General features: G+C 37.5%; 1 protein-coding gene across 1 annotated transcript in view; it reads right to left on the reverse strand.

The window, feature by feature from the left end:
• TBC1D5 (TBC1 domain family member 5) overlaps nucleotides 1-27,355 on the reverse strand; it is a 189,955-nt gene that overhangs the window by 13,591 nt on the left and 149,009 nt on the right. Inside the window, exon 17 of the mRNA XM_059818281.1 lies at nucleotides 9,618-9,717. Within this exon, the coding sequence (XP_059674264.1) occupies nucleotides 9,618-9,717 (100 nt within the window). The remainder of the gene's footprint in view (nucleotides 1-9,617; nucleotides 9,718-27,355) is intronic.

The raw sequence follows: 27,355 nt of genomic DNA on the forward strand, positions 1-27,355 counted from the left end.
CTTCGTGAAGTATCGCATTCTTTAAAACATTTATTTTAATATAAATTATGCATTTACATAGTATATACTTCTGATTAATGTGTCATGTGTGGTGCACCAACACTTTATCAATATTTAATGTGTGGTAATGCTTGTGACATCAGAGAAATATGTGGTAAAAAGTCACCAACCATCAACTCACAGCAATACACCGAATCACAGATGTACAGAAAATGAGGTTGGTAGGGTCATGAAGTCATTTTGTCCATCCCTTGCTCAAAGGCAAGATCAACTCTTAACTATGAACTCTAATTTACACATGATAAGCAAATCATGCTTAACATATACCTTATGTCCATGTCAGTGCCAAGGCGTACCGGGACAAGAATGTATTCCCAGATGTCCTGTGCTTTCCAAGAGAATATAACTGTTCCTCCCACGGCAGGTGATCAGACTGTGCTCTTCCTATCCAGAACTAATTTTTTGGAGAAATTTTGGCCCTGATGGTGATGATAGACTGTACCATCCCTGTCTCCTTACATGAATGTACAGTGTTGATCATTGTTAAGACAAATGACATCTGTGTAGTCGCTATTGTTTCACGTGCTTCATACTCCCCCATCTTCATTCTGCTCACTAAAACTCCTTACCCATGACTGCAAACACCTACTGGGACCACCAGCCTCTGAGCACCCCCAAGCAACATATTTTTATTAAAGTTCAAAGCAAGTTCTTTTCTCTCTCTCCTCCTGCAGAATTGCTCTCTTCCTGTTGCTGTTTACATTCACCAGAAATAGAAAAATTACTCTGGTGTGAAGTGACAAGCAAATCAGAATTCATTCTGTGTAAGTGACAACCTTAATAGCCATAAGAAATTGCAACCTTTCCTAAGGGGAAACTATACATTTTCACTTCCTTATGATCTAAACACTTCCTTCATACTGCAATAGATTGCAGACATTACACCTTAAAATTGTTATGGTTGTGTAAAAGACAGTTATTGCAGATCATTAGTAGGGATTTCGAAAATGTAAGGTTTTCTACTTCTTGTATGTCTGAACTCATTAAAACTGCTTCTGATTTTACAAGCAGAATGATTTACCCAAATACCATTGTGGCAAATGCTACATAAAAACCTGGATAGATTGAGAGTTTTGAAAGCAAACATCCATAAATGCCTGAAATTCCATTTAAGACATTCCTAAGGGATCTTCTATGATGCATGTCATATATAGAATAAATAACAATAAACCATGAAAACCATTTTTAAAGCTTTCTATGAGATAATTTTCTCCAGTATACAATTAAGATGTTATCTCAACCTGTGTTAATAAATACTTCAGAATATATCACTATGTATTTTCCTTTAATTGATCATTGTTTAGAGTTTTCCTTATCTGTATGAAAAACACTGTTGCAGTTATTAGTTTCTACTGTGCTGTTGACCTAATTGCTTATGGTGAGGACCTATGGAAACAATTAAGCATACAAATTATTTCATTCCAGTTAGCTTTAGTGTTTGACCTGTGTGGAGAAACTCATGTGATGTTAAAGCATTATGCATCTGGTTATTTCTGTAAGAGAAGTATACCCTGTCACATTTTATGCTCTTTTCCGCTGTAAAGACTTCATTATAAAAGGCTACTGTTGCAGACTTTATTCTTGAAAGACTGAGGGTCAAAGAATGTACATCAACTCCTCAGACAACTTCTACATTTTGGATAAGGTACATCAACACTAAATTGTTTAAAAAATTACCTGGTTAATTGTTATTTAATAACCATAACTGAATAACTTGTATTGAGGGTATGTGTTGATTTTAGTCTGTGCAAGTTTTGTCTATGTAAATAGCAATATACTGGACAATTATTGTTTAAAATATGGTATGCAAAAGGTTAGTTTACATTTCTCAATGAAAAAACATCCACACTTTTCTGTGCTATGAAGCTGGTGAAATTGTGCTGCCATTCAGAAAATAAGGATGTTCCAATTTATTTCAGATTAAAATCTACACAGTACCCATGATTTAAGTCTTGAATAGTTTTTGTTTCTTCTGAGGTGAACCGAACAACTATGAATACAATTGATACCGACACAGGAGATAATATATACATCCAATATATGTTACTAACGTAATTATTGTGGCTGCTGCTCAGTAAATAGTATGTTTCCTACAGCTATTCTAACCTGGAAGAAAAGCTAAGGCATCGAAACTAAAGACTACTCTTTATTAGGAAGGAATACGCAGTTTGAAACAAGCTCTTTCAATTTTCAAGTAGCATACACAAAGAAATTATGGATGTTGACTACAACTATAGGACTTTTCAGTTTTCTTTAAGGATAGAGGTTGATATAGCAAAGACACTTACTTGATATGCCATCTCCAGGAGGCAGGGAAGAAGGAATGGGGGTGATTTATAAACTTCACTGAATCATTCAAACTATTTTATGTTAATTACTCACATGTATTGTATAACCTTTTTTTGGTAATTTTTTGAGACTTTTATGATTACTCTGTGGTTATGCCTTCATTTAAGAAATCTCAGTCTATTAACTATATTCTCTCTGTTCATTACAATCTTTTGTTTCGAACCCATGGCATTTCTGTAATAGAGGAACATATTAGTGTCAAACGTGACATGAGGAGATGGGGCAGTACTCCTAAAATCAGTGTTATGCTATTAAAGACTTTTTAAGTATTCATTGAGTGTATTTGGGTTTTGCGTAAGACAACTGCAATTTCTGTTTTCTTGCCTGAGAAGTTGGATGTCATTGAATGAATGAATCTGCTTAGTAGAAGAGACTGTAATTTACACTAGCTTTGATTTAAACTAGTAAAAAAGAAAAAAAAAGGATATTGTGAGCCCTGAGACATATTTGTACCACTTATTCAGAAGTCCTTAGGAGTGGATTACTGACAGTAGTGCTGGATTTATGCTGGGATTATAACTGAAAAGCAAGTCAACGCAAGCTGTGAAGTGTGGTTACATTCACATTAATAAAAATAATTTGAAATGCATACTAAAGGAAAGCCATTTTCCTCTGTTTGCCTTAATTCTGTTCCCTTGAATGTCTTGTGCAGTTTTGATAAGTGTACTGATTTTCTGTTTGCTCCCTCTGTACAGTTCTGAGTCATGCTGCTGCTCTGCTCTGAAGATGGGGACCTTTTCCATGTCACCTGGTCCATCTGCTTACTGCAGTCCTCTTCAGTGAAAACAGTTGACTGGGATCATTCAAGTAGCTCTGTGCCCTTCCTCTAACAATGACATGTATTCTGAACATGAAAGGCTGAACAAAGTGCGACGAGCAAAAGAAATATATCATACATGCCCCTGCTCACCTGGTTGGTTACAACATAGCTATAATGATTTAAATTAAAGGTGGATCTTGAAGAATATAATAATAAGCAAAACAGTAACTATGGCAAGCTTCAGCTATAATAATGCCAAAGATCATTATGGAAATAATGGGGTAATTAACAGTTCAGTAGTCATGCCAGAATTTAGCTTCTGGCAACGTTTTATTCCTCTAAAGCTGACATCAGAAGAGAAATCATTGCCTAAGAGATGCTGGGAAGGAAAGGATGGATTGTCAGCAGCCATCAGCAGCAGGGAGAGGTTCACCACACAAATGGAAGAAGGTAAGAAGCTGATGGAAGTAAATGCTGTGACAAGAATTTGCTTAAACTTGCAGAGAAAGGTGTTAATTTAGGTAATGATGGGGTGTGTAAGCATCATCATTTTAATCTCCTTTTCATCCACAGTGCCAGGATGAAAGGGTTTGTAAATGCCTACCACAGCTGGACTTTCAGGATTGGCACAGTTGTTGTAGAAAGAAAGTAGCTCTCTATCAGCTGAACTGTGTGTTTTTGACCTTAAGAGTTACCCTCAAGGGACAAAAAGGTGGTTTAAATTCATGGGGCATGAAGAATTACACTTTCATTCTTCCTACATATATATAGCATGACCAGAAGCAAGAGTCTGAAACTTATGCTATACAACAAATACTTGTTTGCCAGTAACCATTCCTGTATTCAGTTTAATAAATTTGTTAATGTTTATTTATAAGCTGTTTTTACAGGTTATTTTACATCGATATTCCTAACCAAAGGTGCAATCCCCTTAGACTCAGGGGCTGTGTTTGATGTGGCCTTTTTTACTTATAGCATTTCTAATCACACTGGGTTTATAAGCTATGGATTATTTTATGTCCCAAGCATAAGAGAACTCATTTAACGCACTTACTACCTTAACAAATGATGAAGTATTTCATTTCAAGCCAGGGCAGCAGAATAATTTCCATTTCATTTTATCTTTACAAAAATGTCATAACCTTTCATCTCATCACATGATACATAAAACAAGAATTCAGTAGTATCTTGCATACATTTTACAAGTACTGCATCCAGATCTATATTGGGCAATATATCAGCCCCTAAATAATGAGCAACTAAGTCAACTTTTTCCTCTCCCTCCCCTACCGCAAATGCTCTTTATAATGAAATGCATCCTTGTAACAATTGCCTTCACTCTTAAAGGAGGGATGGATGAAGTCAGTCTAATTATGCCTTTAAAGGTGCTATTTATTTCACACAATAACTAACATTATATTAGCAACTATATAACCTGTGAGTTTTTATTTTATATTTTATATAAAATACTTTATATTTTTCCTTCCTTGCTCATGGTGTTTGCAATAATCACAGTGAAAAGGTGCCTTTGAAATGTGCTTAATGAGTCATCCAAATAATATTTGTCTGGGAGATGTCAGGCAGTGTAAATGTAAGTGAATCTCACAACTGCCAGCATTGCCTGATCGCTGTGGCAGGGACATGTCCTGTGATCCAATCCAAAGAGCTCTCAAAAGACTAGCTTTCATTTTTTTGTTACTGTGATGCCATAACTTCTGGGCATTTTGTAAATATGTACAGTTATCTACAGGCTATCTATGAAAGCCGAGAGCTGGCGTGTCATTTCAGTGGCAGAACGCTGGTGGTGTTTAGAAGAATGGGGGATGAAAATATCATCTTTCCACATCCCTTCCATAATCCACACTGGAGGGGCAGAGATGTACTGGAATACTGGTGAAGGACATAGCAACATACTACAGATAGGAGAAGTCACATTAAAAAATGCACTGTAAGGACAACCCAACCAGCCCTGTATGGGTAGCTCAGAGAAGGATTTATTTGCTTTGGCTTAGCGGAGCCAGAATGCTTAAGCATAAACTTACTAGATGCAGGTCAGAGCTGAGAGGTTTTTGTGATGTTGCCTCCAAGACAAAAAGTGATTTGAAAACCTGGATATTGAGCAAGGTATTTCTGAGACCCACCTGAATGTCTCTCTAGCAGCTGGCTCAAGTTTAGCAGTACCAGTATGAAGATGAAGTTAATAAAACCAGGCAGATTTATGTTTCTTCTGTATAATTGCACATATTTCTAGGGTGTTGTGCAGAACCCTGTGAGCTAACTCTTTGCAGAGCTGGTACGAGTCCACAGGGCTTATTAGCTGAGGCTCTATGCTGTGACAAAGCACCTAAATTGCTTCTGAATCTCAGCTAGCTGGGGAAGCAACCTTCTGCATTTCCATAGTGCTGCCCTTAAGCAAAAGCAAGTGTGGAATGACCTTAGTTTCTCTACTTTCATAACCTGATAAATTGCCCATCAAAAAAGAATAGTTTCTATATAAAGATCCCCGTATCCAAGTTAATACTGAACCAATGTTCCTTTAAATTGCCTCTCGTGAAAAGGACTTCCTGTACTACATGTGTAATTATTTGGTAAACTTTCACATTCTTGGAGGTCTGAAACTATGTCTCTGTTGGAAACAAATGGTAGGTTCTTCTGTCTCAGAGAAAGTGATGGATTGGTTCCTGTCCCTTATAAACAGAGGACATTTTAAAATTCAGCACTTTTCTCTCTGGGACAAAACTGGCAAGCTCATAAACATCCCTCACAATCTCTCATATTAGTACTTGCCTACGGAGGATTGATACTTCTCCAGAGTTTTGATTTACTTTTTGTTAAAAGGCTGTGCTTTAATCCTGGGCCAGTGACAACATGCTCCAAACCCTGAAGATACTAGAACAGCAAACGGTGTCAGATGGCAGTATCATTAACTGGTGTCACTTGAACTGTCATTTAACAGCGCTGTGTTAGCTTGAGCCTGGGACGTAATGAAGCTTTGCTCTTTAAGACCCTCCAGATTGACTTAATGTTGAACGAACACCTCAAACTCAGTTCCATGTCAAATGTGAAGGAGAAGTAAGGAGCCTTCCAGCAGATACAGCGGGGCCCTCTGAGTGATGTTTGGGTGCATGTGTCTCAAACAAATTATCATGATCTGCTCTAAGACATCAGACAGAGGTCACATTTACCAGGGAAAATCTTCTTCTGAATGCACTTGCTAGCTTGATGCTTTTCACATAGTGAAAGAAAGGAGGAAACAATCAAACTTCTTCAAAAAGTAAATAACATTATGGCGGGTTATAATATTGTAATACTTAACCAGTATATTACAGCTTTCTGAATCATTGAGCCTTGAGGTATTTATGTGCACTAACAGAAAAGTACCTTACAGAAAGAAAAACGCTGAAGAACAATACCATAGTACTGAATGAACCAGGGACAATATTATTTCCTCAAAAAGGCCAGTGTATGTGAAAAAGTAACATCAAGAAAATGTATCTGTGATGATGGTGGAGCAGTAATAGCTATGGCAACTACACTTTTTCACTATCAGCTGAGTAACATTCTGCATTTATATTGCAAACAAAGCCGCAGGACAAGCTTACAAGATTGGATGTATCTTCATTTCATTAATGGAAAAATTGAACACAGTTTTTTTTTTTGTTTTTTTTTTTTTTTTTAAAGCTATGACAAGTGGAAAAGGGTAGGAACAGAAGTAAAATCTGCTTTCCTGTCCGGCCATTTTATATCTAAAAATTTCAACATTTGTCCTTGGGGGCATTAAAAGGCATTCCACCCTAGCAGTTCTTCAGTGCTTAAGGGAGAAGGGGAAGAAAAGTAAAGCTCTTTCTAATGCACAGCCCTAAGAAGGAGACAAAGATCACAGAATGACTTTCCTCCATTTTGGTAATCAAAAACCTGTTTCTAATTTCTACACATAGCACTAAGTAGTAATATTTTGGAACCATCATTCATTCCCATGGTAACATCCCCTGATATTACAAGCATTTAATTATGTCGTTGCTGTGTGGTACACTGTGTGGTTTATTTACAGAAGGAGATAAACATTTAATGAAAGCATATTTGAATATATGAACAAAATAAAAGCTGATGTTCTATCCCTCTGGTCTTTCCTCATGCTCTATGCAAAGAAAATGCAGTATTAGCAGATATCTGCTGAAACCTATAGAAATACAATGCTCTTGGTAAAGAAATGTCATATCATTATATGGCAAAAAGGAGAATTCTGCCTGATTTTAACTAAACAAAATTATTTTCTAAAAAGACAGCATATAAAAATATATTTGGTATAATTGGATTTGATATAAATAGATTATAAATTACTAGGGATTCAAAACAGAATACATGACTTGATGGTTATTTTGATCATTTCTGAGCTACAACACATGACATCTCTGTCATGAAGTAACTGCTCCTGACTGTCATCAGAATCCCCCTTGTAAGGGAAAGACCCTGAGAAAAGACGGCCAAAAAATTCTGAATTGTTTCACTGGAAACCACACAAAGAACATTCTATAATTGTTTGACATTCTGATTTATGGTGCCAGGACAGCCTGCACGTGCTGCTCAGATCACCGGGATGAATGTGATGGACAGATTTCAGGTCAGAAGGAATTTTGCACAGGTCAGACCAGCAAGAATACTGGTGGGTTTTTTCCTGCCTTCCCATGGATCATCTGCTGGCTGTTCTGGGGATACCTAACCTCATCAGTTTGCTTCAAGTGCAGAAGCTGTGAAGGTTGATGTCTCTCTTGTGGTCTGTTTATCGCGTGTAACTGTTAATCTCTAAAGGATTTAAATGCATTAGTGTAACCCAAATTTACAGAGTTAATAGCCCGTGATGTTGACAAGATGTGCGGGGATACTGTGAAGTACAGGGAGTGGGACTTAGAAGAAACTAGGGTGGAAGGCTCTGAGAGCGCTGCAGGGGTGCCACAATACACCCAGTGCACCCCTGCAGCCAAAGCTGCATAGAGGGTGGCTTTCCTTGTCCTGCGAGGGTAACAAATGGCTCCATGATGCTCTTGGGAGACTACTGGCTCTGAATGTTTTTGTTTCTAATATATTTGGGAGTAAGAGTTTAACACCTGAGTATTATCACAAATCTTTTGCTCTCATTTCAAGGATCCAGCGCCCAAAAGCAGACTACTTCACGTATCTTTTGTCTGGTTTTATTCTGATCTCCAGTCTAGAGCAGTTGCTGGGGAAATGCTTGTACTTGAACTGATATCCCTGCTAAAGACTCCTAGCCTTCTTTCCAAAGGGAAAGAAACTTCAGCTTTTCTTCTTAACACAGTAATCTTTCCCCCATCATTTCACTAGCTAATAATTTATCCCTTGCACTTGCTTCTAGTCTCATCATTGCTCACATACCCTCACAGAAGCAATACAATACATCAGACTAAAGCTATTGGGGTTAGAGGTTTACGCTTGGCTTTTGAAGGCTGTGATTCCAAACTTTCAAATAATACAGTATTTATAGATTTTCCTAGGCTCATAACAGTGGCTACTAAAACACTCACATAAAAGAAAATGAAAATACAAGTATAGTATGGCTTTCACATCTGACCTTTTTGACCTGGCAAACTTAGGTATATACTCTGTTCTATCTACTGAAATATTCAACTTTAAATTATTTTGCTTTGATTGTGATGTTGCAGGCTATAAATAAACCTTAAAATTATTGCAGTTGTGCCCTGATTTCTTAGTAACACTGCTTTTTCACATACCTAAATATACTGCTTTTTGGACTTCAGTTCAACACAGTTTAAAAATGCTGCTTTTATCAAAGCATAGCTAAGCATATTTACACCTGAATTGATTGAATCTTTTTGTTTACTTTCTCTGATTTGTCTTGGCAATACATAAGTCAAATTTTAGATTGGTGTCTTTGCTGATTCTGTTGCCAATGTATTGACTCCTACCTTAATTTATTTCTCCTGGATTGAGCAAAATATTACAAACTAGCCAGCCTATAGTAACACATTTTTACATAATGAAGGTGATCAGCATACATTGTGCAGATGTTGCATTTAATGACAGCATATGAATTTACACAGCCATCACTGCATGCATCAAGTATCAATCTGGGACTGTTGAACTGCAAAGGGGCTTACAAAGTGAGCTGTGAGCTCCAGCATGTCTCATACAGTACAAGAAATCTTAAGAACAGACAAAAGCCATCTGTGCTAAAATGCCTCCACTTTTTTCTTAGCATCGTCAGTGGCTAACAGACTCCCAGGTTTAAAAGTATGACAGTATAAAGATACAGTGGTTGGCAGCATCTGATAGAACAATTGGGTACATCAATTTTCTTCATGACTGGTAAAATAATATGCACTGTACTACATAGATTTTATTTTCGTTCTAATACAAACATGAAAAGAGCCTTTGCAAAGATTTACTGGTTACTACAGAGTATTGCACTTACCAAGATGTGTGTTCATCATCTTCGCGCAGTATTTGCACATGGCTTCCAAGTCATTTAGTTGTCCTTGTAGGAATGAAATCTGGGCCTCCAATTCCTCCTCCTACAATTAAGAGACTATTAGCATTAAAAACCCCCAACTTTCTATGATACACAGTGAAAGTGGTAAGCTAACCCTTGTCATGCTTAGACATCTTCCAATTTTCCTATTCCTTTGTTCTTGAGAAAATTTTGGAAATAAAGAGAATCACCTTCCAACTGTATTTTTAAAAATAATTTTGAATTCTTTTTCATGGAAGTAGAGTTTGGTTTTAATGTTTCAGTGTTTATTAATACTACTCCCTTTCCTTCTAAAGAGTGAAATAAAAATCTGTCTACATTGATCCAAGAAAGGTTAACAATTCATATTTCTTTTACAGATTAGCTACCTGGATTTGCTTGTGCAAACACAGTAGCACAGCAATGGCTGAAAAAAAATCGCCAAATGAGAAAAATTCTCATTTCTGGCAGAGTAATTTCCACAGTAATTCCTTTGAAACCTCAGAAAAATACCTTTTTTTTACTTCAAGGCATAAATTTAATGAGACCTAATGCCATACCTCAAGGATGCATTAGTGCCATATATTTTGGCATATTTATTTGTATAATACATAGTGCTCTATCTGTATAAAAAGCCTGCACTTCTATGCTCAGCCAACTGCACTTCCACACAACATCTCACATAATATTTAGGTGAAAATTATTTTCAATTCACATACTATAAAGCAGCTACTCTAAATTATCAAGTTATGTTTAATAAATATGCATCAAGTGTAATTTAAAATATGAATTAAAAAAAAAAGATTCTTGATTTTAAGGCCCAGGAGAAGCATTATTATCTAGCCACATGCCCTGTCTAAGCAATGGGAACTACCTCAGCTAAGGATTCCTCTTTGAACTCCTTTGTTTGCTGGTTTACAAATGCATCCAGTCTTGACTTTGAAGACCACACTGCAGAGAAAGTTCACTACTCTGGAAAAATCCCTTCAAAGCTTAGTCACATATAGTGTTAAGTGGGTTTTGTTTGTTTGTTTAAGTATACAGTTGAATTCAAGCAGATAAAGGCAAAGTAACTTTTTAGCCTCCTGTTTGTCATAGGAGTTTTGCAGTTTTGTTTGATGGAGATTGCTGAACATTAGTGTGAATTACACCTCAAATGAAAAAAATCCAAAACTGATCAGCAAGAATAAATACAATGAATCAATTTTGATGTAAATGTACAAGTGACCTTAATCTCCATCAGAAACTGAGAGTCAGAGCCAAGCAAAGGAAACTTTGCACTAATGTATATATCCAAAAACAATTGATAAATAAAAAGAAATTTAACAGTAGCATTTTGCAAGATCTAACAATATCACTTTCTCCCTACTCACTTTTTCCTCACACTTACAATCTACAGACATTAAACATTTTAATTTTGCTGTTTCCTTATACTAATAAACCCTCACCTCATTTTATTCAACCTTATACTTTGACCACTTAAGCCTCAAAGGGATTGATTCTATATTGCCAATTTAGAGCTGCTGAAAGACTAACCTCTTTCAAAGTCTGCAGTTCTGTCACAGCCTATACAAGCCTATCTGCATAGATATTTCTATTCAAGCAATGTCCCTGCAGAAGACCTTTTCCTACCATAAACAGCTAGCAATTGCAAGAACTAATCTACCATAAATTTTAAATTGCCAGTGCACTGCAAGCGTAGCTGTAAGATAAGGAAAGGCGACAATATTTCAGTATTTTACTATAAAATAACATAATCAAATTCTAAAATCATTAGTCAGTAATTGAAACCCAGTTTATCTCCTACAAGTGAACAAGAAAAATTAACTTCTGGTAATAAATATTTCCATGTTTCCCAGACTATTTTTTCTTATACATGGATCAGAACTGCAGTAAATTGATTTTAAAATGCTTTTGCACAGCTCTATCCTAGCTCTAACCTTTTCAACTGTACAACAGTACCTTTTCATCTGGCAAGTGAGACCGGTGCCGAGGAAACTACATCCACCGCTCTTTCAGCTCGTTAGGATCCAGCATGGGGAGCAGAAATGTTCAGCAGACCCAACACTCAGAAAGGAGGGTACTGTGGCCGGGAACTCACAGGCAGTGCAAGAGGTTTCCTGCCGAGTGGGAAATCTTGCACAAGGCGGAGTGAACGCACTTTGGAGTTCCTGACTTATCTGGCACCCTCAGGAAGGGCACCAAGGAGTGCTGCCGGCGGGATGTGCAAATAAGCAAGATGGTTAACTTGGCACTTGACACACTAGAGACCCAAATGTCCTGTTCGCATAAGAAGACAACACCCAAATGGTGATGACTTGCTACAGGACATAAACCCTGCCCCTGCTGTCACCGGCAGTGCTGTGGCAACCTCTGTGCAGACGGACCCCTGAGGTGACCTCCCTGGAGGGAGGCTCGCTCTGTCGTAGTTGCCGCAGCAGCAGGTGAGGAGATGCAAGAAGAGGCGAGCATCTTTTGTTGCATCAGAGGTGACAAACAGGAGACTGACAGGATCTTTCAAGGTGTAAAAGCTTATGCAACAGACAGGGAAGGTGCAACTGAGGCCAGGTGCAGTGGGAAGACATGCACTCCTAAGAGGGTGGAAACTGGAAGCTTGTGACTTCTGGCAGAAGGAGGGCTGCCCAGGGGTACAGGGCCCAGGCTGCAGAGGGGAAGGACAAGCTCCCTCAGAGGAAGAATCCAGGTTGGACACTGTATCAGACCACTACCAAGAGAAAGTGATGAGTGACAGTGAGGGGTTGGTGACTCTCTTCCAGCCAGACTCATCAACTAGGGAGGTTTGTTGCTTGCGTGGAGCCTCAATTTGTGGTGTTGCCGAAAGGGTCACCTAATGTTCTGACTTTTTTTCTGCTTATTCATGCATACACCAATGACATGATGATGTGAAATCATTTCAATTCAAAAGTGACTGTAGGGCTCCTGAGCAAGGGTGAAGGGGAGAGGAATCCTGGTGGCGTTTCTCTTGAATTCTACGGAAAAAGGGAAAAGCCTGGATAGCAGCAGATGTATCCAGTAGATCACATATGACCACATATTTGGTGGCACTAGCTGGGCTTCAACTATTTTGCTTGTGGCACCCAATTTGATGAGGAAAGAAAACTTAGAGAACAGGTCCACCTGGCAAAGAGAGGGAATAATATCTTTGTGAACAGGCTTGCTAATCTAGTGGGGAGGACTTTGTCTGTCATAGAACAGGGACCTAACCCAGAGATACAGGAGGAAGCAGCACATATGGAGAAGGTATACAGAAGGTCCACTTGGACTTTCTGTAAGGATCTTCTTAATGAACTAAAATGGGAAAAGCACATATGGAGATAGAAATGGTGGAAATGGAGAGCACATATGTGGAAACAATGACAGGAAACAAAGGACAAGCACACAATCATTGTTTGGGCACAGGAACAAAACTAGGAAGGACAAAACCCAGCTGGAGCTAAAATTAATGGGGGACATTAAAGGGTAACAAGAAGGAATTTTACAAGTACGAGAGCAGCAAAAGGAGGTTGAAAGAAAATGTAGGTCTATTGCTTACTAGTGTAGATAAGATAATGATAGATGCTACAGAAAAGGCAGCAGCACGCAATACCATTTTCGCCTCTCGCTTTTTAGGCCAAGTCTGCTCCCAGACTTCTGCATGTATGGTTTGGGAAGGAGAGGGATGGCTAAGGAGGGGGCAGGGGCCAATAGGCTGGTGAATACCTGAAGAAGCAGTATGCATTCAAATACATGGGGCCACATGGGATACACCCATGGGTGCTGAAAAAGCTGATGATGTGATTGCAACACCACTGGCTATCATCTGTGAAAAATCACTGCTATTACAGGACATCCTTGATGACTGGAGAAAGGTTAATTCTACATCCATATTAAAGAATAGTGAGAAGGAGGATCTAAGAAACTATACAATGGTTGGCCTCACCTTAGTCCTTGGAAAAATTGTGGAACATGTCCTCTTGGAATCAATTTCCAACATGCGAAGGACAAGACAATAATTGAGAAAAGTCAACAAGGATCAACCAAGAGCAAATCATGTTTGACCAATCTGGTTGCCCACTATGATGAAATGACTGGCCATGCAGATGAACGAAGAGGAGTGAATGCAATATATTTTCACTTGAGTTAGGCTTTTGACACTTATTTCCAAAAGCATCATCATTTATAGTATGAAGAAGTATGGGCTGAATGAAAGGTTTGTAGGTGGGCTGAAAATTGGTCAGATGCCCAAGCACAAAGAGTAGAGTCAATGGCTTGATGTCCAGTTGGTGGTTGGAAATGAGCACAGTAACCAATGGACTGCTATGAAGATACTGTTCAATATCTTCATCAACAGCCCATATGAGGAGACAGAATGTACACTCAGTAGATTTTCAGATGATGCAAAATTGGGAGGTGTGGCTGCCATGCTGATTGGTAGAACTTCAATTAAGAAACACCATCAGACACTGGAAGCCTAGGCAAAGGAAACCTTTTTGAGGTTTCTGTTTCAGAAACTTCAGTAAGTGCAAAATTCTGCACCTGAGGAGAAAAAACCCAATGCACCAGTGCAGATAGGAAAGGAACCTGGTATGTTTCAGGCCTGCTGAAAAGGACCTGAAGGCTACAGTGGCTGCTGAGTTGTTTGTAAACTAATAAAGTTCTCTTATCACGAATAATGTAAACAGTGCAGTGGGCTACATTAGGAGGAATGTGGTCAGCAGATGCAGGAAAGTCATTACCCTCCTCTACTCAGTGCTTGTGAGCCCTCACCTTGAATAATGTTTTGGCCCTCCAGTTCATGAAGGATACTGAGAAACTAGAGAGGGTCCAGTGCAGGGCTACTATGATGGTTACAGGTCTAGAGGACAGGCTGAGGGAGTTGGGCTTGTTTATTTTGGTGAGGAGGAGCCTAAGGGGGATCTGCTGGGAGCCTGCAACTACATGAAGCTACAAAGATGTAATCAAACTCTTCCCAGCAGTGGCAGATGATATAGAAGGGACCATAGCCCAAAATTGCCCCTCTGAATGTTCAAATTGGTCATTAGGAAAATACCCTTCATTAGAAGAGCAGTGCAGCACTGGAAGAGGTTACTCATAGAAGTGATAAAGTTTCTATTCAAAGTCACTGACCTGATCCGATGTTAGTGATTGTCCTGCTTCAAGTAGCAGCTTGAGCAGAGGTCTCTTCTAATCAACATTTTTAAGCCTAAGCTTTTCACAGCATCTTTCTAAAATTGTTCTGCAAATCATGAATGTTTTAATGTTTTGTAAAGGTAAGCAGCAAAATCACAAAGCCCCTCAGAAAAAAGGACAATTTTTTTCAGTATTCTAAAGTCAAATTCTTTAGCAGTAATAGATGAAACAATTTATAGCCAGCATTGTGCAGATGCTCTCGATTCTTGTCCACACAGTACTCACTGCGCTTTTCTCTAAGTGCCAACTTCTGTGTTTCACTGTGCTGAGAAACTGAGTCCCCTGGATACTATTTTTATTTTGTGTACAAATAGCAGTGCTGATTTAATCTCTCTTATGCATGAACAGAGACTTACAAATTCTTTAAACAAGCCAAATGTAAGTCAAGAGAAAAATATTACGGTCTATGCTTCCTCAAGAAACTGACCTTTCAGCTGTTCTGACACACACAGTACCAGAAACACGTGAACCGTGATTCAAACTCATTCAGCCACAGTTCAGAAAGGTTAGCCAGCTGACCACAAAATACAAATCAATCATTTAAATAACTAACCAAAAAAAAAAAAATCAATGTCAACTTACTGACCAACATGTCCTACAAAGCATATAAGCTCAACATTTTCTAATATTGGGAGCTGCATTATGAGGAAGAAAAACAAATCAAGCAGCAAATCAAACAAAGGTATCACTGCATCAGACATGGGAGACCAAAATGTGCATATTTAATGATGCAATCCTGCAGGAAAACAACATAAGAATACTTTCTGAAAATTTAGTCCCAGGGTCCTCAAAAAACTTTTTCACACCTGCAACATTCCAGATAATTTGGAGCCTTACAGATAATCAGTAACATGTTGAACTGAATATGAGTATGAAAAGGAAGTAGATTATTTGTGATGCCACATTGATTTACATTTCACTAACAATATAAAGCCGGCTAGTATTTATGTCTCCAGTCAAAGCAAGACTCCATTCGAGTGCCTCCATATACACATCTACAACTATTTTCCTTGTTGTGGCAAGACTGAATCTACAAAAAACTTGACTTATATTTATGTTTCCCATATTTGTCTTTCTTTTTATCCAGATCCAGAACTTTTTTGTTTTGCCATGAAAACTAATTCCTTTACGATTAATTTTTTGCCATTTCTTTGCTATTTTTCCCCCCAATCTACAAAGTTCTGGTGCTCTCCATTTGTCCAAAGCTTGCTCTTCCCTTTTTATTACCTTTCCCTTCATCTATCTTCTTACCTTTACAAAGACAGCTATGGAAATAAATTTTTTATATGCTTCCTTCTCTCCTGAGCTCATAATGAGATCAGCAATGCCTCTACCATACCCCATTTTTCATCAAATTTTACTGTTTCAGACAAACAGCTGTGACTAACTGAAAGTGGTCAGCACCTTCAAGGACAGATTACAGAAACTTTTACAGTTTTGACATTGTAATCCTATCCTTTTACAGCTCATCACTTTACAAGCTGCAATAAGGTTTGCGGGCATGGATAAGGGCACAAGCCAAGGTCTCAAGAAATATAGTTTTAGCAGAAGCCACTCTTTCCCAACCTTGTTTTTATCGGTTTAAACAAGTTTTCTCCAAATACGTAACATGTAGCTTGACACAGAAGTATAAGGGCCGGAAAACAGGGAAGAAGAACTCACAAAATCAGGAGTGTAACATCTTTCTTTCATAATACCATCTGGTTTTCAGTCTTACTGTTCAGGAAATGAAAGAAAAATTGTATTTTTGTCTGTGTAGAAACTCAAGGAAGAGTAAACTCTGTTGTCAAAGGCTTACAACAATATATGCCCAAGCACTTCAACCATGAACACTCAGAATGGCAAAACTCCATTCATCTTAAAGCCGAATCCTTCTGAATATGAATTAACTTGGCAGCACTACCAAGTGTTAAGTGCAGTGGAAAAGAAGCTACCTTCACAGAGAAGAGTATATAAAGGTATTTAAGGTGTTTAAGCAATAATGCTGCAACTAAAAACATAACAGAAAAAGTGACAGAACTGTGTTGGAGGAATGGCCCAGTCTTCCTGGTGTCTTGTTTGATGCTGGTCGATGATGGGTAGGGTAAAGTGTAATGAAAGAAGTATGTCATGATATAAACATGTAATAGTACTGCCCAGAATACTGTCCAAGGCTGCACAGATTTGCAGATCAGCGATTTCTTGAACTAGAGGTGGGGGGGTTTTGTAGTTAACAGCCCTTAGACTTTTCCTATATTAATTTGCCCAGTAATGTTTTCAATTCTTTCAGTGTTCATGGTAAGAGCACTAAGGAAACATCCCCTGAGCTCTTGGCAAATTGGCAGGGCAAATGAGAAAATAATTCTGATGAGGTATTGAAACATGTAGAGGAAAATAATGGGAAAAATGAGATTGATACAGGGAAATCCTGAAGCCAGGGACTTGCTAAGGCTCTTACCAGTACTTAAGTGCTTATTCATAAAATATACAGAGAGTGTACCTTTGGGATATTGGTAGCATTTTACATGTCAAACAAGATTCAGATTCATGGCATAAATTGCTTTCTCATTTAATTTTATGCAAATTTCCCAGGAGTAAAAAGCAGTGGTTACTGTTTCCATTTTGTGAGAATTTGTTTAGCTTTCATTTTTGAATCTAACAATTAGATACAAGATTTAACCTTTTAATCTTGAACCCCTGACAGCTGAATGGTGGCTGACACCCCCATAATTTTTTTATGATCTATGCCAGCCACAGAACAGTCTACAGGATATGCTGACATTTAAACCAGAAACCACTGTTTTTGAACAATGAATTACATACAGTGGAATTTAAAACTAAATTTTAATTTATTTAATTTACTAATTTAACTTAACTATTATTTAATTGTAGCACTCCTGGGCCCTCATCAGGGCCAAGACCTCGCTCTGCTGGGTGCCATACAAACATAAAGAAAGAACCTGCTTCTCTAAAGGACTTAGCAGTGTAAGCCAAGAGACAACAGATGGATACAGGCACACATATGGGGAGGACATGGAAACAATATGGCTATATTAGTCAGTCTTATAGACATGGCTTCAGCATGTTAGCAAACAAACTGTTGTCAATGGAAAGGTGGAATTTTTAGGAGAGTGTTCATACTGCATTTCCTTTGCAGATGTTCAGAGAAGTTTCTTCTGTGTGGAAGGGGCTATGAAATTATTAGATGCAAGTTCACCAAGCATATCAGAGTCAGGGATGGAATATATATTGTCACTTTTACATTGAAAGAAGTTCTGCTACTTGTTAAATGTTTGCACAATTCGGAATTATTTCAGATATGAATATATAACCCTGGGAGAACACCAAGAAGTTCAGATACTGCCTTCAGGTATTAATTCTTGCAGAAGAAGTAGAGATTATGTACTGATTTCCTGTGCTGAACCATTACCTACCAATGTTTTTGTGTCCCTGTGCTAGTTGAAGTATCTCCACTCCTAATATATCCTCAAATACATCTTACTCATGTTTTGTATTCTGAACATCTTCACAACTGCCAGGTTTTTTATTATTTTGAATATACTTTCAACAATGTTAAACATTTTAAGCACAGTATTTTCAGATAAATCCTACAAACATATATTTCATTCCTATGGACTGCATGCACAGTGGACTTGAGTCATGTTTTTATTTGACACCATTTTAACTCCTTTCAGGCTGCTTGTACCATCCCAGGATGGTACGGTGTAGCTTAAATAGGAATGTCTTTCTTTCCTTTTCTCTTTTGTTTTTTCAAATTCTCTCTTAATTTCACTGTGAAAATTGTTGTTTTAGGCCTAGTTGCTCAGAGTAGCAAATAGGACTGTATGCTTGCTGAGAGTTACATAGTGATTTCTGTGTTTTCCCAGACCAGAACCCTTAAAGTACAGATTCTCCCTCAGATTAATAAAGAAAATGGTGATGTAGTTGTCCATATTAAAGAAGAATAAGGGGAATACAAAACCTACGGAAGCATACTTTTATTTTTCTCTCTTTTCTCCTCTGCCTTGATCATTACTTGGACTTGTTGCTTTCCAACACAGAAATTCTGCTCTCTGGTAGCAATGTATGTCTCAAAATCCACCAGGGGACTTAAGAGTAAACACAAATGAATTAGATGATAGAAAGTAACCCTAGAAGTCTAGGTTCAAAACGCAGTGCTGTCAAAGTTAAAACATTTCAGGGCACAATGCAATCGCTTCTGCTCAAATAAGTACATTCAGAAGAATTACCTATTTTAAAACCTGAAAGAGAACTGCCACTGCATAATCTTTACTGAAGGTATGTCTGTGACAACCCTCTGGAAGGGGTAGGGAATGGAACTGAGAAAAATAAGAAAACAAAATGAAGGATGAAAGAAAGGCCAAAAAAAAATCCATTGTGACTCCCAGGAGCCAAGCGAAATCAGGTTATGTACCAACACTGCAAAAAATTACTTAAATTATTTGGTTCGGAGGGCTCTGATTGAAAACAAATACCAAAAACAAGAAAGCAATTTTATAATACAGATAAAACTACTCAGCTAGGATGAGACCAAGACAAATTTGCCAATAAATTAAAATGCTAGAAGGCATTCACCTGCAAAGGCACATAATCTTGGACATTAGTACAATCCTGACTTCCTCTATGTGCTTTCAGTAACCACACAGAAAGGGATGGCATCACACAATGCTTTCCCAAGTTATGCACATGTAAACAGAACCAACAGATTATTGGTAAAGGATTAAATAAATAAATAAATAACTATGTCAGCCTTTCTGTACTTAACACACCCCACCCCCCAATAAAACAGTGAACAAACCCCAACAAAACTGAAAGGGTTGCAACTCTGACTCAGAATAGCCAATGACCCAGGAACTCTCTCTTCCAACATTCAAGTTTCTAATACTCTAGAGTTAGCATTGTTCAAAGAGACACACACTTTTTAAATACAAGAAAAACTATGTTTTTCTTCCTCTTTTTAAATTTGAAAATGGGTGAAATATATATACATGCATATTTTAATGCACTATGTATCTGTAGCTGTTCTGAAATATAAGAAATAAGTATTCGTGGTCAGCTATTTCTCCTCTTCTTCCAAACTAGAATAACTCTCTGTGCCTCTTCCTTGCCCTCTAGTTTTATGGGAACAGCAAGGTAAAAAACATTTATTTATAATCAATAATTATTTATAATCTCTACTAAGAAGATTAGTGACTTTGAGGCAAAATATCTGTTTCATTGTGTTGATGTATAATTATCTATTTATTTGATTTATTGTCTCTTAAAACAAAGCTAAAAATATTTCTATACAGTGACATTCAGAAGAAAGTAAAAGATGGAGCCTCAGAGGATCTCCCTAGCCCCTTGACAGATCCATTTCATTTCAGTTAAAATCCTGAAAATAGCTGAAACTTTGGCTCACAGCTTCTAAACATCAGGTCCTGCTGTTGAATTTCCATCTTAAACAGTTCAAAGTCAATTTGCCAGAATCGCACTGTCGGAGTCGGCTTAGTTTGCCACGTCCCACCTTGCCTGGAGATGTTAGTGGCAAAGGACCATGGGCTTGGACATTTTCCAAAGCAGCTCCCACTGTCGAACCTATTATTGGAACAGCTTCCAGGTGCACCAGCCTCACTGTCGCAGAGCTAGAAATCAGCAACTGTGCTACTGGAGCACGAGTAGGACTTGTTTTCATCTAACCTGGGTGTATTTTCCTCTTAAAAATACTCCACTCCTATGCTCAGATAATCTCTCCTTTGCAGGAAGGTGGAGGATAAAGATGAATAGAGGAAGCTCTTCCCTAGAGATAAGAAACCAGGGATGGAAAGAAACCTCTTTTTTAAGCAGACACAAGACATGTGAGACTTATCTACCTGCTGCCTGCTTACATCCACCTGCTGGCACTGCACTATGGGACTGCTGAGAGACAGTTTAAAAACAAAAACCATAAAAAGCTGGAAGATCTATGGGATGCAAAAAATTGTGCATAAATGATTGTGGATGGGTAGGCACTGAATAACTGAGAAAATTGGTAGTATTTCACTTGGTAAGGGAATAGATAAGAAGAGAAAGAGCTGTAGGGTAATAGAAATTATCCCTTTGAACAGAAATGCTGACAAAAGGTTTTTCTCACTGCTGCTGTTGACACTGTTGACAATCATATTGGAATATTTCTTTATAAATAATAAAACTGAGCTATTAATTTAGATGATATGACTCTAAGTATTTTGGAAATAGCTATAAATAAACACATACATGAAAGAGAATTCCATTTCCTCCATTATGGTTCAGTAAGACATCTAATGGACTTTCTGCCTGTCTGGTACACACATTGCTGGCCTTTAAGGCTGCATAAGCCCATTGTGGCAAATGTAAGAGAAACGTGAGCACGGGAAACCCCCCCACCATTTTATGATTTTTGAGGTCTCTGAAACAATGCAGTAAGTACTCTTTCATGCATATGAATATGGATATGATATGATTAACATATAGATATTCTGCAATGAGTAAAGTTCATGCTCCATGCTTCAATATTGTATTACGAAAGTATTTGGTTGAATGTTATAGAAATGGTTGATTAATTGTGATGGACTTATGTAATTATGCCTCTTAATTTTGCTGCCTGAATAAGCAATTTAATATACACACAGTTCAACACACACATAGTCCTTTATGAAGGACTGTCAAAGTTTATCCTTTGTTAAACTCATACTCAGTTAAATTTTTTTTAAGCATCAGTTGCAATAAAGTTTCACTAACCGCTTCTCTGTTCAGGCTGGATGTGTTTGACCTTTGATATGATTCCTAAAATGACTGAGGATAAAGACCAGAGCAGGATCTTGTTATTTAGGGTTTTTAGAATCTCTGATCACATTGTTCAGAGTTTATGGAGAGTAAAACTTAAGTATAGTGATCATGAAGGGAATGTAAATATACACCATTTATATTACATTGTTAAAAGAACAGAAGTACAAGTTTTGTTGTTTTTATAGGGAATGATTTGATTTAACCAAGCACAGCCAAAACCAAGAATCAAGCTATTAAACACATACCTACAATTTACTTCAGTGGGAAAAAAACCTTCCAAACACAGAAACCCTTTCCGCTCAAAAAAAACCCCCCAACTAAAACAATAGCCTGATTTAGAGAGAAGTTTCTCATCCATGTCCATATTTTTGCTGAGAGTTCAGTGCAGGTCTCTCAGCTCTTCACAGAAATGGACAGTAATTTTGTGGTGTTAATTTAAAAGAGCAGGATGAAGGGATGAGATTTCCACAGAAAAGGAAAAAAGGGCAGCTCAAACCACCAACACAGATCCTCAGACATATTCTCCTTTGCCATTGGGATGCTGAAACATTAACTTCATGATTCATGTATGGAAAGAGGATGCACAGAGCAAGTCCTGTACCTGCTGCTGGCAACATGATTGCTGTGGAGTTAAGGATCACACTTCTTGGCTCCTAAGTCACTTTGATCCTCTTGTAAACATTGCTGATAGTCTCATTCATTCATGATTTTGGTATTTTTTTAATTCTCCCTGACAGTTTTAAAGGGCTGCCCAATAATTTTAAAAGTTCTTACTGCCTTCTTTCAAATGATATTATTCTAATTTGCTTCTGTGCAGAAGTTACTGGCAAGTATAATTCAGCTGCACGTATCTGAATCTCTTGTACCAGAGAAAGACAACAGTTTACATCATTGACATTTTTAAAATCTTCCAAATGGCCCCACAGATCTGTTCTGTATACATGTTTATTGCTCATAATATGACAGAAAAAGCACCGCAGAGCCACTTGGGTTTTTATTCATTTTTTTTCTAAGCAATTAGCTTCCTGTTTTTATCACAGTACAGTTTCTTTTCCCTGAAATGAATCATTCCAAAGAAGATAAGGAGCATTAGGATTCAAAGCTGCCACTCATGCATACAGCTGTTGTTTTACTAAATTATAGGAAACTTGCAAGTATTTCTAATAAAAAACTTTAAAAAGCAGCTTATTTTTCCTTGTACTGTTTTCAGCTCTTTCATTTGAGTTACAGCGTGTTGTGGGAGCCTGAGGAAGGCAACGGAGAAAAGAATCACACTTCCAAAATATCTCAGTTTCTACAAACTCTGTTCACATGACCTGGCAGCATCTCAGATTTAATATTCTTTTCATCTATCCCTAAAATTATACAAGCACTGAAGTACTAAATAAATTGCATTTTTCAGGTGTCTGAATTGGCCTATCACATCAGAATAAGGAAGAAAAACATCCTCCAGTATTAACTGCAGTTAAACGTTAGGGCACTGAAGGTCGTTAAACTTAATGGCACTGAGAACAATCATCATGTCTTTAACTTTAGGCCTAACAAATCCAAAATACTGATCAAGGAATTGGCTGTTGTAGACAATGGCTAACTTATCCTGGGCACATTTTATGATGCTTAACTAAAAAAGGGCATTTCATCATAGCATCTGTATTTCCAAATAAATGTTTGGCATTGGTAAGTATGGACTGACAAACATTTTGCCTAAAGCCTTTTAAAGAAATTTCAAAAATAATAGTCAGGGAAAAGATATATGGGATTAAAAAAAGTCTCCAAGATGCGTATCATGCACAAAAGGCATGCTCTTCTTCAAAGGAATTTTTGAATGCATTATTTTTTGTGTGTGTGGTTGTCTAGTATTTGGTTTATTCTCTCTCTGATTTTGGTATACTACTCCTACTTGAGCAAAACTGTCAAGATTGTATGCTTAAAATCAGGTTCCTAAATCAGTAGAGCACATGCCTATTTAATTGAAAATAATGGCTTACATTAATTTTCTAACCTGTAGGGGTACTCATAACTAACTTCAACTCAGTCAGACTAGCTATGCAAATCACAGACAGTAACAGTTGTTTCCACCTGCTTGTGGGGACAATAGCATATGTTGTCAAATTTGATTTAATTAAAAAGTCTGTGCAATCAAAACCAGCGTGATGCATGACACTTCTGTTCAGGATTTTTTTGCTAAGAAATGAGGATTCTGATTGACCATGTTTGTAAATTATTTTAGTAAAGAAAATAAACTATTCCAGATTTTCCTTGGAAATGTTTCCTTCTTGGGAATTTTTTAACTAATATATTTTCCAAATGGATAATTTGATTTTTCTTAACTTGAAACCTTTTATGTAGAAATTACTTATTAAAATATACGGTTTCTCCAAATCAAAACTTTCTGTTCAGTCAGAACCATCTTTCTCCTGCATTTTTTAATGAAAGTTTTTAAAATGTTTATATTGTTTGACTCGAAGTTCCCTCTCTATGGCTGAAAGCAATTTACAGAATATTCTGCCAGAAACTGAGACCAGCCAACCATATTTGCCAGAATCAAGGTCTAAGCAGCTTTGCTATTTGCTGAAAAAAGGGGTAGACTGTCCTTAATGGTTGCTGGAGATGTAAATGAAACATAATGAGAAATAAACGGATCACAAATGCACCCAATTTCCCAACTCTGCCGAAAAGGAGAGGGCAGTAAGCAGGCTATGAGAGGAAATTTTCTAGGACTTTATTCCAGCAAGACTGACCCAGCCAGAAGATAACAGGCACTGGAGTGCATTATGTATTACAATGTTCCTGTTCTTGTTTATGGGAAGACAGGTCGAGAAACTGCAACCTAAGTTATTCGTGTCAGCAAGCCGTAAACTGTATAAAGAGGCAGGGAACCACCTCACTGCTGAGCACAAAACAGACTTTCAAACACATTTGGTGGGTCTCATGGTAACATACAGCTGAGTCCCACTCAACAGTAACATGAAAAACATCAGGCTGCCATGTATTGCTAAAACATGATCTAATATTGTGCATTCAGCCCAAAGGCTGTAGATTCACTTTTTAACTAAATAAAACAGAGGACATCCGTTCCTGACAACAACAGTAAAAAAGTCATTCCATTGATCTTTGGATTTGAGAAGAAAAAAAGATCTAGAAGACTAAATATAACACACATGTTACTACTTTAAGATGTCCTTAACATGAGAAATGGACACCTCCTATTCCTGGAGGCAATGAATCAAGTTAGGCATCAATTTTGATTACAACTCTCCCAGAGAAAGTCCAGCTTGTTGGGCAGGCTTTAGGAAAGAAAGAATTTAGACAAGTCACATTCCAGTTTATCCTGTCACAGAATCACGGAGTGGTTGAGGTTGGTCATGTTACTGGGCACCACTGAAAAGAGCCTGGCTCCGTCCTCTTGGCATCCTCCCTTCAGGTATTTATATACATTGATAAGACCCCCCTGAGCCTTCCCTTCTCCAGGCTGAACAGTCCCCGCTCTCTCAGCTTTTCCTCACAGGAGAGATGCTCCAGCCCCTTCATCATCTTAGTGGCCCTTTGCTGGACTCTCTCCAGTATGTCCATGTCTCTCTTGTACTGGGGAGTCCAGAACTGGACACAGTAGTCCAGGTTCGACCTACAATGATGACATTTCTGTTCATCCCATGACAATGTTCAAGCAATGTTCTCTGGTCGGTGGAAATAATAACTTTTTTTTAACTCTGTGTTGAAGGACGTCTATTTATGTATGTATTCCATTTCTGCTTTGCTTGGGAAGGGCATTAATTAGAATTACAAAGATGAAGGGGAAGTGGATTCTCTTTCATACATGACACCAAGAATGACTGATCTTAAAACCATCTTTTTATAAAGTGATTGATGCATGGCCATGTTCCAACAATGGTAATTTCCCCAATACTTAACAACATAATCTGTGTAATTATTAAGGTAAAAATGTAGACCAGGTCATTTTTATAAATAAAACAAAGATGTGAATCCATTACGTTTTCAAACCTTCTTCTGCCTCCAGAAAACAGCTGTAAATGAAGCAACTGTAAGACTGCAGAATTATGATGCAAGTATTTTGGGACCTCAGGATGAACTCTTTGGGGTTTTCTTCTCCACATGGAAAACGAGGCATCATGAAATTTACAGGAAAACAAAAACCAAGCATCATCTTGAGCAATAGAGAACAGGTTGAAACAAACCTTTTCCTCTTGGAGCTGCTACAAATTCCTTTTTCCTATATTAAAGGTCAGTCAAAAACTGAACATAAGGAAATAGAGTTTGGTAGCCTAAAACCTTTTCTATCTGTTTGATCATAAAATGCTATAATATAAATTATGTATCACAGTTCAAAGAATTCTCTTGAAAATTTATGCTCTGCTTAGTTTATCACAATTATCAATCTACTGAAAATTATCATAAGGACTACAAATCTGTTCCAATGAATACTTTGTCCAAAATCCTTGAAAAAAACTTCAATAAAATATCACAAATTTGGGAAATTATTTACCTGAAAAACATGTTAATCGTTAATGGATTCTAACTGAGTATGAATATTATAATGGCAAATTATTTTATGTCTCCTGTTAGAGAACTAAAGAGGAATTATTCTTAAACTCTACTAGTGCAAAAAAACCAAGTTCTAGCCTGGACAAAAGTTGCAAATGAAAGCTGGATTTAGATCTTCTTAAACCACATAAAAAGAAAAGTTCAATACTGGTATATTTATTTTTCTTCAACTCATGAGGACAACCAGAGAGATATTAAGTTGTTGTTTTAGCTTTAAATTGAATTCAGTATGTCTTAAATGGACACAAACCAAAATTACAGCTTGTTGTTGAATAACCACAAAACGCAGCTTTTCTTTAGACAACATTAAAGCATGTGGAACAAGAATTGAACCCTCTCTTTCAGTGAACAAGAACTGAACAAAGTTGCGCAAAGTTGTGCATTTCATTAGAACATTTTAAATATCAAATTGAAAATATGATGTGATTATTAATAAAGATTCTGCTGTTTAAAGACAAAAATACTGAGATGTTCAGATTAAATTTCTGCACAACATTTAGCTCTGAATACCTGAAGAATGCTGTAATATAGAAATATTGCTATTACAATTCCTATTTATTAAAATCAATAGGAAGTTATATGAGCATACATGTGTGAAAATGGAATGGAGAAAACCATTATGCCTTCACCTTACAAAAAATACAACTTTTTCCATCTACTATGTAACTGGTTTCTAATCAGCAGAAAGACAATGGGAAAAGTGTATATAAAATAAACAAGAATCCTCCTGCTCCATGGCATATGACTTTTATCAAAGTAGTGCTCCTAAAATATCTTTGATGGGATGAGAATTTCTTTCGAACGCACCCATGATAAGAGCCAATTTTCTCGGATGAGAATAATCTGTTTAAATAATAGTTTCTTGTGGCCAAATGGAAGGGCAGAGCTGTGCAAGAAATAGAACTGTGACTAGAGACTACAGATGCTACAGACACTGGGAAACCTCTGATGTATTAAGGAATTTCAGTGACAACAGATGGACACGTTTGGATCTGCTGAGCATTTGTGCTCCCCATGGAACTGTTTATTAACTTCAGGACTACACCAAAAGTCTAAGAAAGAAAATAAACTCACAGGACATCTCTCCTCTTTCTCAGAGGCAACAGGAGCTCTCACAGTTTCATTTCAGGTAGGATTATGGGATGGAAGCCATAATGGAGATG

Source organism: Gavia stellata, chromosome 6 (assembly GCF_030936135.1).
Source record: "Gavia stellata isolate bGavSte3 chromosome 6, bGavSte3.hap2, whole genome shotgun sequence".
Lineage (NCBI taxonomy): Eukaryota > Metazoa > Chordata > Aves > Gaviiformes > Gaviidae > Gavia > Gavia stellata.